This window comes from Salvelinus namaycush, chromosome 21, assembly GCF_016432855.1.
Source record: "Salvelinus namaycush isolate Seneca chromosome 21, SaNama_1.0, whole genome shotgun sequence".
Lineage (NCBI taxonomy): Eukaryota > Metazoa > Chordata > Actinopteri > Salmoniformes > Salmonidae > Salvelinus > Salvelinus namaycush.
The window spans coordinates 52,640,276-52,653,663 of record NC_052327.1 but is presented as its reverse complement, the minus strand read 5'-3'; the positions used below and the strand labels follow the sequence as shown (position 1 = coordinate 52,653,663).

Here is a 13,388-nt window from a genome sequence, read left to right as displayed (position 1 = left end):
GCTTGACATCATGGGAAAATCAAAATAAAAAAAATTGTAGACCTCCACAAGTCTGGTTCATCCTTGGGAGCAATTTCCAAATGCCTGAAGGTACCACGTTCATCTGTACAAACAATAGTACGCAAGTATAAACACCATGGGACCATGCAGCCGTCATACCACTCAGGTAGGAGATGCGTTCTGTCTCCTAGAGATCAACGTACTTTGGTGCGAAAAGAGCAAATCAATCCCAGAACAACAACAAAGGACCTTGTGAAGATGCTGGAGGAAACAGGTACAAAAGTATCTATATCCACAGTAAAACGAGTCCTATATCGACATAACCTGAAAGGCCTCTCAGCAAGGAAGAAGCCACTGCTCCAAAACCGCCATAAAAAAGCCAGACTACGGTTTGCAACTGCACATGGGAACAAAGATCGTACTTTTTGTAGAAATGTCCTCTGGTCTGAAAGAAGAATAGAACTGTTTGGCTATAACGACCATCGTTATGTTTGGAGGAAAAAGGGGGAGGCTTGCAAGCCGAAGAACACCATCCCAACCGTGAAGCAAGGGGGTTTGCTGCAGGAGGGTCTGGTGCACTTCACAAAATAGATGGCATCATGAGGGAGGAAAATGATGTGGATATATTGAAGCAACATCTCAAACATCTCGAAGTTAAAGCTTGGTCGCAAATGGGGCTTCCAAATGGACAATGACCCCAAGCATACTTCCAAAGTTGTGGAAATTGGCTTAAGGACAACAAAGTCAATCCTATAGAACATTTGTGGGCAGAACTGAAAAAGCATGTGCGAGTAAGGAGGCCTACCTGACTCAGTTACACCAGCTCTGTCAGGAGGAATGGGCCAAAATTCACCCAACTTATTGTGGGAAGCTTGTGGAAGGCTACCCGAAACGTTTGACCCAAGTTAAACAATTTAAAGGCAACGCTACCAAATACTAATTGAGTGTATGTAAACTTCTGACCCACTGGGAATGTGATGAAATAAATAAAAGCTGAAATAAATCATTCTCTCTACTATTATTCTGACATTTCACATTCTTAAAATAAACTGGTGATCCTAACTGACCTAAGACAGGGCATTTTTACTAGGATTAAATGTCAGGAATTGTGACAAAGTGAGTTTAAATGTATTTGGCTAAGGTCTATGTAAACTTCTGACTTCAACTGTATATATATATATATATATATATATATATATATATATATATATATATATGTATTTTTTCTTCCTATGTAGTAAAGCCAATCAGGAACCTCAATGGCCACTCCATCGGCCAGTACAGGATACACGCAGGCAAGACTGTCCCCATCGTCAAGGGAGGAGAAGCTACCAGAATGGAGGTGGGTACTGACTGGTGACTGACTGGTGACTGACTGAGTATTGACTGGTGACTGAGTACTGACTGAGTACTGACTGGGTTCTGACTGGGTACCGACTGGGTACTGTCTGGGTACCATCTGACGATTGACCGGCGACTGACTGGAGACTGACTGGAGACTGACTGATGATTAGGGCTCCCGAGTGACGCAGTGGTCTAAGACAATGCATCTCAATGTAGGAGGCGTCACTGCAGTACCTGGTTTGAATCCAGGCTGCATCACATCCGATCATGATTGGGAGTCCCATAGGGCAGCGCACAATTGACCCAGTGTCGTCCTGGTTTGGCCAGGGGTCGGCCGTCATTGTAAATAAGAATTTGTTCTTAACTGACTTGCCTAGTTAATTAAAGGTTAAAAAAAAAAAGACTGAGTACTGACTGGTGGCTTCTTTCGCTCATTTGAACAGAGGCCTTTTCAGATGTTACCTTAGTACCATGTAGTTAAACTTCTTCTTTTCTTCTTTTTTTTTACATCACGTCTGCGACAACATACTCAAGGTACACATCTCCTCTCTTGCAGGTTCATTTAGTTCAAGTGAAATTATATATACAAGTAATAAAATCCTAATTATATATACAAGTAATAAAATCCTAGAGTATAAATAAAACCCTTAAGGAAGTGTAATAGCGAGAACATCTCTATAGAGTTACAAGATGTCGAGATCAGCTCAGATTAATATCTCTCACACACACACACACACACACACACACACACACACACACACACACACACACACACACACACACACACACACACACACACACACACACACACACACACACACACACACACACACACACACACACCACCAACACCTCCTTCAGTTCTTTAATTACACTTTTAGCTACATTATTGCACCTTTAAAATCACATTATTACACTTATAAGCACATTACCAGCCGGAAGAATCAAGTAGCAATTACATCTCTAAACACATCGAGTTCTCACCACTCAAAGTCAATTAATGACCAGTTAACTCACTAAAGGAGATATCAGCTAGATACCTGCCACATATCTTTAGAGATACCTAGATACCTGAGGATCTAAGTATATTGCCCAGGTAAGGACCATATTGGTGAGGTCACAGAGGTCAATTAGCCTGGTACCAGATTTGTCTGTGCTGTTTTGCCAACTCCTAAGGTGTGAGAATGACCACATGAGTTGGTAAGACAACACAAACAGATCCGGGGTTTCAGGCTTTAACCACCCACCCTGACACACACAGCTGCAATGCTTAACTCCGTTTGGACAGAACTGAACATTTTAATTGGCGGGCTGCTGAGTGGTACGTTTTGCTGAGGTTTTCAGCTAAGCCAGGAAGCGATGGATGGAGTTGCTGATGTGCCAGGTTAGAAGGTTTTATATTTAGCTGGAGTGAGTGGTGTTGGGTTAGGGCCATTACCCTCTTTGTGTGTGCGTGTGTGTCTTTGTGTGTGTGTGTGCAGGCTTGCTTGCCAGCATGTGTGTGTGTGTGTGTGATCATAGTGCTCTCTGTTCTGCTGGAGTGTCAGCAGGGTGTGCTGCGAGGCTGCTCTCACTGGAATGGAGTGTCAGCAGGGTGTGCTGTGAGGCTGCTCTCACTGGAGTAGAGTGTCAGCAGGGTGTGCTGCGAGGCCGCTCTCACTGGAGTAGAGTGTCAACAGGGTGTGCTGCGAGGCTGCTCTCACTGGAGTAGAGTGTCAACAGGGTGTGCTGTGAGGCCGCTCTCACTGGAGTAGAGTGTCAACAGGGTGTGCTGCGAGGCTGCTCTCACTGGAGTAGAGTGTCAGCAGGGTGTGCTGTGAGGCTTCTCTCACTGGAGTAGAGTGTCAACAGGGTGTGCTGTGAGGCTGCTCTCACTGGAGTAGAGTGTCAACAGGGTGTGCTGCGAGGCTTCTCTCACTGGAGTAGAGTGTCAACAGGGTGTGCTGCGAGGCTGCTCTCACTGGAGTAGAGTGTCAGCAGGGTGTGCTGCGAGGCTGCTCTCACTGGAGTAGAGTGTCAGCAGGGTGTGCTGTGAGGCTGCTCTCACTGGAGTAGAGTGTCAACAGGGTGTGCTGCGAGGCTTCTCTCACTGGAGTAGAGTGTCAACAGGGTGTGCTGCGAGGCTGCTCTCACTGGAGTAGAGTGTCAACAGGGTGTGCTGCGAGGCTGCTCTCACTGGAGTAGAGTGTCAACAGGGTGTGCTGCGAGGCTTCTCTCACTAGAGTAGAGTGTCAGCAGGGTGTGCTGTGAGGCTTCTCTCACTGGAGTAGAGTGTCAACAGGGTGTGCTGTGAGGCTGCTCTCACTGGAGTAGAGTGTCAACAGGGTGTGCTGTGAGGCTGCTCTCACTGGAGTGGAGTGTCAGCAGGGTGTGCTGCGAGGCTGCTCTCACTGGAGTAGAGTGTCAGCAGGGTGTGCTGTGAGGCTGCTCTCACTGGAGTAGAGTGTCAGCAGGGTGTGCTGCGAGGCTGCTCTCACTGGAGTAGAGTGTCAGCAGGGTGTGCTGCGAGGCCGCTCTCACTGGAGTAGAGTGTCAGCAGGGTGTGCTGTGAGGCTGCTCTCACTGGAGTAGAGTGTCAGCAGGGTGTGCTGTGAGGCTGCTCTCACTGGAGTAGAGTGTCAGCAGGGTGTGCTGCGAGGCTGCTCTCACTGGAGTAGAGTGTCAACAGGGTGTGCTGCGAGGCTGCTCTCACTGGAGTAGAGTGTCAGCAGGGTGTGCTGTGAGGCTGCTCTCACTGGAGTAGAGTGTCAGCAGGGTGTGCTGCGAGGCTGCTCTCACTGGAGTAGAGTGTCAACAGGGTGTGCTGTGAGGCTGCTCTCACTGGAGTAGAGTGTCAGCAGGGTGTGCTGTGAGGCTGCTCTCACTGGAGTAGAGTGTCAGCAGGGTGTGCTGTGAGGCTGCTCTCACTGGAGTAGAGTGTCAGTAGGGTGTGCTGCGAGGCTGCTCTCACTGGAGTAGAGTGTCAGCAGGGTGTGCTGCGAGGCCGCTCTCACTGGAGTAGAGTGTCAGCAGGGTGTGCTGTGAGGCTGCTCTCACTGGAGTAGAGTGTCAGCAGGGTGTGCTGTGAGGCTGCTCTCACTGGAGTAGAGTGTCAGCAGGGTGTGCTGTGAGGCTGCTCTCACTGGAGTAGAGTGTCAGCAGGGTGTGCTGTGAGGCTGCTCTCACTGGAGTAGAGTGTCAGCAGGGTGTGCTGCGAGGCTGCTCTCACTGAGTGATTATCTGAGCAGAGAGGAAGGGTGTCAGTGTGATCAGCTAATACCACAGGGCCTTGAATCCCCACCACCTGATATGGTGCTTTTCCATTGAGACTTACCCCCACACCAGTGGGACGGGTCGGACTTACCATTGCTTAATGGTACACTATAAGAACACTATAAGAGATGAGTTACTGTAATGAACACTATAAGAGGAGTTACTGTAATGAACACTATAAGAGATGAGTTACTGTAATGAACACTATAAGAGATGAGTTACTGTAATGAACACTATAAGAGGAGTTACTGTAATGAACACTATAAGAGATGAGTTACTGTAATGAACACTATAAGAGATGAGTTACTGTAATGAACACTATAAGAGATGAGTTACTGTAATGAACACCATTAGAGATGAGAGTTACTGTAATGAACACTATAAGAGATGAGTTACTGTAATGAACACTATAAGAGATGAGTTTCTGTAATGAACAGTATAAGAGGAGTTACTGTAATGAACACTATAAGAGATGAGTTACTGTAATGAACACTATAAGTGATGAGTTTCTGTAATGAACACTATAAGAGATGAGTTACTGTAATGAACACTATAAGAGATGAGTTACTGTAATGAACACTATAAGAGGAGTTACTGTAATGACCACTATAAGAGGAGTTACTGTAATGAACACTATAAGAGATGAGTTACTGTAATGAACACCATTAGAGATGAGAGTTACTGTAATGAACACCATTAGAGATGAGAGTTACTGTAATGAACACTATAAGAGATGAGTTACTGTAATGAACAGTATAAGAAATGAAGTTACTGTAATGAACACTATAAGAGATGAGAGTTACTGTAATGGCCACTATAAGAGATGAGTTACTGTAATGAACACTATAAGAGATGAGTTTCTGTAATGAACACTATAAGAGGAGTTACTGTAATGACCACTATAAGAGATGAGTTACTGTAATGAACACTATAAGAGATGAGTTACTGTAAAGAACACTATAAGAGATGAGTTACTGTAATAAACACTATAATAGATGAAGTTACTGTAATAAACACTATAAGAGATTAAGTTACTGTAATGAACACTATAAGAGATGAAGTTACTGTAATGAACACTATAAGAGATGAAGTTACTGTAATAAACACTATAAGAGATGAAGTTACTGTAATAAACACTATAAGAGATGAAGTTACTGTAATGAACACTATAAGATATGAAGTTACTGTAATGAACACTATAAGAGATGAAGTTACTGTAATGAACACTATAAGAGATGAGAGTTACTGTAATGGCCACTATAAGAGATGAGTTACTGTAATGAACACTATAAGAGATGAGTTACTGTAATGACCACTATAAGAGATGAGTTACTGTAATGAACACTATAAGAGATGAGTTACTGTAATGAACACTATAAGAGATGAGTTACTGTAATGAACACTATAAGAGATGAGTTACTGTAATAAACACTATAAGAGATGAATTTACTGTAATAAACACTATAAGAGATGAAGTTACTGTAATAAACACTATAAGAGATTAAGTTACTGTAATAAACACTATAAGAGATTAAGTTACTGTAATAAACACTATAAGATATGAAGTTACTGTAATAAACACTATAAGAGATGAGTTACTGTAATAAACACTATAAGAGATGAAGTTACTGTAATGAACACTATAAGATATGAAGTTACTGTAATAAACACTATAAGAGATGAAGTTACTGTAATGAACACTACAAGAGATGAGAGTTACTGTAATGGCCACTATAAGAGATGAGTTACTGTAATGAACACTATAAGAGATGAGTTTCTGTAATGAACACTATAAGAGGAGTTACTGTAATGACCACTATAAGAGATGAGTTACTGTAATGAACACTATAAGAGATGAGTTACTGTAATGAACACTATAAGAGATGAGTTACTGTAATGAACACTATAAGAGATGAAGTTACTGTAATAAACACTATAAGAGATGAAGTTACTGTAATAAACACTATAAGAGATTAAGTTACTGTAATGAACACTATAAGAGATGAAGTTACTGTAATGAACACTATAAGAGATGAAGTTACTGTAATAAACACTATAAGAGATGAAGTTACTGTAATAAACACTATAAGAGATGAAGTTACTGTAATGAACACTATAAGATATGAAGTTACTGTAATAAACACTATAAGAGATGAAGTTACTGTAATGAACTCTATAAGAGATGAAGTTACTGTAATGACATCAGCATTTATTGAATCGTCTGGAAAACCAATTGCTCATCTATGATGTTTATTCTTGTAAAAAGGAAAAATATAATCTCGAAACATCTACATTCGTTACCAGAAGGATTTCAATGACATAAAAAGTGCTGTGAGTTTCTCTCCCTTTTTCCTTCTGCCAATAAAGGCTTTCAGTTTCAAGGACTTTGGTCTTATGTAAGTTGCAGATGGATTACGGTCAATCAGTTGTTTCTAGGATCTGCTGAGTTTTCGGTGTCCTCCTCTACCCTTCTGCTCTACAGGAAGGTGAGGTGTACGCAATCGAGACGTTTGGCAGCACTGGGAGGGGAGCTGTTCATGGTGACATGGACTGCTCGCATTACATGAAAAACTTCAACGTTGGACACGTGCCAATAAGGTCGGTCGCTCAGTTCGGTCGGCGCTCACTGAGTGCGAGCCTCACCTAATTTTAATGCTGAATGATAAGACTGAACATCGATGCTAAGTAGAAATCTATACTGTAGATGTCATTCTGTTCACCATCGAGGACGATCGAGGGCGAATGACCCTGTTCAGTCCGATCCCTTCCAACGTGCTGATTCTTACAGTATACACCTGAACTGAATACTACTGTACCAATATAACAGTGAACTCATAAACTACAGACAAAAATTAGCCAGCTGGCTAAATCTGGCATATTTACATAAATGTTGATCAATGTGGATTATCCCACTGCACTGCTCTCATAATCCTTATCTCTCTCCCCTCCTCCCCTCTGTGTCCCCGCCTCCTCCCATTGTGCTGTGTGTCCCTGTCACAGGCTCCCCAGAGCTAAGCATCTGCTCAACGTGATCAACGAGAACTTCGGGACGTTGGCGTTCTGCCGCCGCTGGTTGGACCGGCAGGGAGAGAGCAAGTACCTGATGGCCCTGAAGAACCTGTGTGACCTGGGCATCATAGACCCATACCCTCCGCTCTGTGACACCAAGGGCTCCTACACTGCCCAATACGAACACACCATCCTTCTCAGGCCCACCTGTAAGGAAGTGGTGAGCAGGGGTGATGACTACTGAGTACGTTCCCGTGGGCCAGCTGGCCTCGAACCAGGAAGAACAGGAAGACGAAGAATGAGAGAAGATAAATCAGGGTCATGTTCATTGGATGCCATAACACTGATCTATTCACCACATGCAAATTCCACTCCGTTTATGTCCCTTTAATAGCGTTGGTTATTGGACAAGTCCACGTAGTCCTTCTGTGTTTCCGTGCGTTTTCTTTCAGTTTGGTGCCTAATGAACACGATCCCTGAAATATGTCCTCGACTGATGATAACATTTATGCAACGTTATTATTGTGATGTCATTTTAAGTTGCTTGAATCCTACCTTCTGCACCTACCGTCAAGTGTTTTAGCAAGAGACCGTTCATTATTACTTAACTTATGTATTAATATAAGTATTATTTCAAAGGATCAAGCCAATAAATAAGGGCATATAAAAAGCAAGAAATATAATCGTAATTTTCTTTATTATACTTACTTGATTCCTGTATTGCTTATTTAGAATTAAATGAAATATGAAAAATGACTCCCTATGTTTTGGGTGGACACCTCAATGTATTATTTAATAATTCAAAGCATATTCAATGCCTTGAAAATAACCTGTGATATGACTATAATAATGCTATGAAATTATTTATATTTCTATATTTTGTTTCTCTGTCCTTATTTATTTTGAGGTGATTTTTTTCAAAAATAAATAAATTGAATTGTTGCACATCTTAAACCTGTTTTGTATATTGTATTCATGTTTGAATGTAAAGTGATCATGCCAAAGCCAATGATTCAAATTCTGGAGTAGAAGTGTTCTATTCTCACTTTTAACCAAAGGAGGGCGATATTATTACATACATAAAGTACGGCCTCCAGTGGTTTCAGTGGCAAGACAACTAACAGGAATGCACATTCAAATTGAGCTTCAAAGATGTAGTGAACCATGTCAGAAACTAATTCCTAACAACACGTAGGACATAAACCATTGACTTGTTTATTAAACGTAATGCATACATGCATGTCAGGTATCACATATAGACAGACATACAGATGTCCCTTTAAAAGGTGGAGTTCGTGGATTCCACATGATATCTGTGCATTCGCCATCAAATGCAAATTGTAGCTCATTTATGTAAATCTAATGAAAATGTAAGACGTAAACTAATCAGGTAGCCTAGTGATTAGAGCGTTGGGCCAGTAACCGAAAGGTTTCTAGATCAGAATCCCTGAGCTGACAAGGTAAAAATCTGTTGTTCTGCCCCTGAACAAGGCAGTTAACCCACTGTTCTTAGGCAGTCATTGTAAAATAAGAATATGTCCTTAAATGACCTGCCTAGTTAAATAAAAAAATATGTATTTTTTTTTATAACAACTAATACTTACAGTTACAGTATGTAGCTACGTAAGACATACAGGTGATATGATTGTGATGATATGTCCCCTTTCATTCATGATCTCATACCTCTGCTTCATTCACCACTTGCAAACTCCTTTAATAAAGTCTTTGGGACAAGGGCGAAGCATTGGGATGATGTCACAGTGCCGGAATGCATCGTGTATCTTCAGCCAGGCCAGCAGCTACTGACCTAGCTAATCCTTAGGCAGCGTTGACACAGGCAGCCCACTATGCTGACCTTTTTCAGAGCAAATCTGAAAAACAATATTAGAATTGGTCTGCCTGTGTAAACGCAGCCTTAGAGACAGCAACACAGACCTATTCTTAACCAGGGCTCTGGTTAAAAGTAGTGCACTATGTAGGGAATAGGGTGCCATTTGGGAAGCAAGCTAGGTCTGGGTCAAATATGTACTGAGCCGCTCCAGATCCAGATCTGACACAGTGACGTCAATTCATCCCTTCCTTTCTTAGCTAAGTAGCGCCATGTTTATTTTGGGATTCATGGATGGTTGGGTCGTTTACTAATGAGAGAAACACATAGGGGGTTATTTTCTGTCTTCCCTAACAACAACAACCTGATACAGAGTGGAATCGGCGCTGCAGTGAAGGATAAACTCGTGTTTACACAGTGAAGGATAACTCGTGTTTACACAGTGAAGGATAAACTCGTGTTTACACAGTGAAGGATAAACTCGTGTTTACACAGTGAAGGATAAACTCGTGTTTACACAGTGAAGGATAAACTCGTGTTTACACAGTAAAGGATAAACTCGTGTTTACACAGTAAAGGATAAACTCGTGTTTACACAGTAAAGGATAAACTCGTGTTTACACAGTGAAGGATAAACTCGTGTTTACACAGTGAAGGATAAACTCGTGTTTACACAGTGAAGGATAAACTCGTGTTTACACAGTGAAGGATAAACTCGTGTTTACACAGTGAAGGATAAACTCGTGTTTACACAGTGAAGGATAAACTCGTGTTTACACAGTAAAGGATAAACTCGTGTTTACACAGTGAAGGATAAACTCGTGTTTACATAGTAAAGGATAAACTCGTGTTTACACAGTGAAGGATAAACTCGTGTTTACACAGTGAAGGATAAACTCGTGTTTACACAGTGAAGGATAAACTCGTGTTTACACAGTGAAGGATAAACTCGTGTTTACATAGTAAAGGATAAACTCGTGTTTACATAGTGAAGGATAAACTCGTGTTTACACAGTGAAGGATAAACTCGTGTTTACACAGTGAAGGATAAACTCGTGTTTACACAGTGAAGGATAAACTCGTGTTTACATAGTGAAGGATAAACTCGTGTTTACATAGTGAAGGATAAACTCGTGTTTACATAGTAAAGGATAAACTCGTGCTCCTGAGTGGTGCAGCGGTCTAAAGCACTGCATCTCAGTGCAAGAGGTGTCACTACAGTCCCTGGTTCAAATCCAGGCTGAATCACATCTGGCTGTGATTGGGAGTACCATAGGGTGGTGCACAATTGGCACAGTGTTGTCTGGGGTAGGCTGTCATTGTAAATAAGAATTTGTTCTTAACTGACTTGCCCGATTAAATAAATAAAAGTAAACTCAGTTCGCCATTCTAAATCTGAGTACATGGACATCTCCTGACTTTGCCACATGATCTGTAGGATTAATTCCTTGTGCAGCAGTGAACCATGTGATTAGATCACACCCAATAAATAGAGTCCTATTTACCCCTTATATGGGGTAACCCGTCTGTTTAAGGTGTTCAGGTTGCCTCCCTATTTTAGTTTTCTTTACCACTACATCCCTGAGTGCAATAGAAGTGAGGACACCAACCCATGTGAGTAAGTAGACAACATCTTTGAAATCAGACAGAGTGAGGGAAGACGTGAAGTCAGTTCAATTCTAACTGAGAGCGTCTTCCGTGCTTTAGTCCCAGAGGGGTCTAGACAGACGAAAAGACATTCTCTTTTCTGTTCTCTCTCTACTCTTCTTCCGCTCCAGGAGATACTACCTGTTAAGGCCTGCTCAGTCCCTTCGAGCCAAGGACAGCAAGTTTGTGCGCACACGCACGCACACACACACACACACACACACACACACACACACACACACACACACACACACACACACGATGATGCTTCTGCAGGTTTACTGCCAATAACTCCAGGAACAACTGAGGATACAAACATCAGGACTCCAAAATGAAACCTTGGCTAGATCAGAAGGTTAATCATAGAACATAGAGATCTCGGTCATTTGATAGACAGTATGATAAAACATTCAATATAATATAATATAATATAATAATATAAAATCCTTTTGGTTCTATATATTTGGCTTCGTTTCAACTATAGTCTGAGACAAATCTAAAGTGGATTTAAACACCAGCGCTTGTCTTTGGGACTGGAACAATCCAAGGTCCGAATGAGAAGTCAGATCAATCAATCAATCTCCCTCATACATTAAACCGTCACTCATGGAAGACTTATGGTCTTCCCTTTGGAAAGTTATTTTCCTCTTCCTGTAAAAAAGGAGATGACAGTCTGTACTCTGTCTCTGTGCAGCTGCCTGTCATCATATTATATAATCCAATATATACCACTAAGCAGACTCACGCGTTTAAACCAAAGTGACTTGCAATACAGTGAGTGCATACATTTTTTTGCATATGTTTTTGTTTATGATCCCTGCAGGAATTGAACCCACAACCTCAGTTTTGCCAGTGCCATGCTATTTCCAACTGAGTCACACAGCGCCATGCTATTTCCAACTGAGCCACACAGCGCCATTCAGCACAGAACACCATCCATCATGGTCCTGCCGTGGAGGTCATCGTTTCAGAAATGTGTTCCGTGGGTCTGTGGATGAAACAGGCAAATGAGGCCCTGAATGGCAAAAGAGTTCTGCTTTCCCCATATTACCCGAGCTGTGGCTGTATCCCCATGTCCAGCCCACATTCGTCCAAAAATACACTCTCACACGTCTTTATAGTCGGCTCATCGTCCTTCTCATGCAATCCACCAAAACATGGATCACTTTTAACTCTCCACCCCTCTCTCTATCCCTCTCTTCATCTTGTTCCATGGCTCTAGTCTTTCTTCTGCAGACTAAAGACGTTTGCATTCTGCAGTCTCTCTGCTGCAGTCTTCCTTGAAGAGGAAGAGGAGGAGGAAGAGCTACAGTGTTTGTTGAGGAGGTGCAGGAGCTTGCGTCCCAGGCTGGGCCTCCAGGGTTTGACCAGGCTCTTGGTGTTCACCAGCAGACGACCCGTCCTCCGGTCCTCGTGGCCCCCCACCAGATACTCTGATCCTGGGGGAGTAGAATATAGAGAGCAGGGTCAATTCCATTTTATATTCAGTCAATTTACTTTTAATGGACACTGATAGAGAGGGGTATTATCCAGGCTTTAAATCTGCATAATGTTTTTAAAAAATCATAGAATGCTATAGTGAAACAGATCAAGGTTGCAGTGAGGTATCTAATGTACAAGTGTCTAGTGTGAGGCCTATTTACCCATATATGGGGTTACCCATCTGTTTAAGGTGTTCAGAGTTTGCATACCTTCAGAGTTGGCATACCTACCTACAAGGCAGGTATGCATCCAGAGACGTCAGAGAAAATAACTATTGGGGCAAGAAGCAGTCGAGGTCCAGTTGCCTGGCCAAAACGTAAGAGCTCACCTGGGTTAAGGAGGGGGCAGGTGCACCCTCGGGTGGTCCAGGATTCTGGGTAGAGGGTGATGTGACCTTTCTTGATGTTCACCTGGCTGCCGTGGTACAGGACCTTCTTTACCTTGACCTCCACCTCAGCATGGGAGCCCTGATCACGGGCCGCCATGATCCTCACCATCAGCACTGTGAACACACACACACACACACACACACCATCTGATCAATCAATCTCAATACTGTTGGCGTCAACCCCTTTTCAATTCTGCTGGCACCATCTACTACTGAAACATGCAGTGAGTTAGCATTTCCTGTTAGCATTTCCTGTTAGCATTTCCTGTTAGCATTTCCTCTTCAATTCTGTATTATTATCACAGTTTTTGTAAGATTTTATTTTATATTTTATGAACAATACAAAACATACACATACGGTGGTCCCGTGTGGCTCAGTTGGTAGAGCATGGCGCTTGCAACGCCAGGGTTGTGGGTTCATTCCCCACGGGGGGACCA

At 42.5% G+C, this 13,388-nt stretch overlaps 1 protein-coding gene and 1 pseudogene across 1 annotated transcript in view; one reads left to right on the top strand and one right to left on the bottom strand.

The window, feature by feature from the left end:
- The window catches only part of LOC120066787, a 21,484-nt pseudogene extending 13,235 nt beyond the window's left edge, over positions 1-8,249 (top strand).
- A 3,882-nt stretch (positions 8,250-12,131) lies between these two features.
- LOC120065969 (netrin-4-like) overlaps positions 12,132-13,388 on the bottom strand; it is a 42,653-nt gene continuing 41,396 nt past the window's right edge. The window contains exons 9-10 of the mRNA XM_039017008.1: positions 12,891-13,064; positions 12,132-12,519 (exon numbers count right to left, since the gene is read on the bottom strand). Of these exons, the coding sequence (XP_038872936.1) occupies positions 12,299-12,519; positions 12,891-13,064 (395 nt within the window). The 3' untranslated portion in view covers positions 12,132-12,298. The remainder of the gene's footprint in view (positions 12,520-12,890; positions 13,065-13,388) is intronic.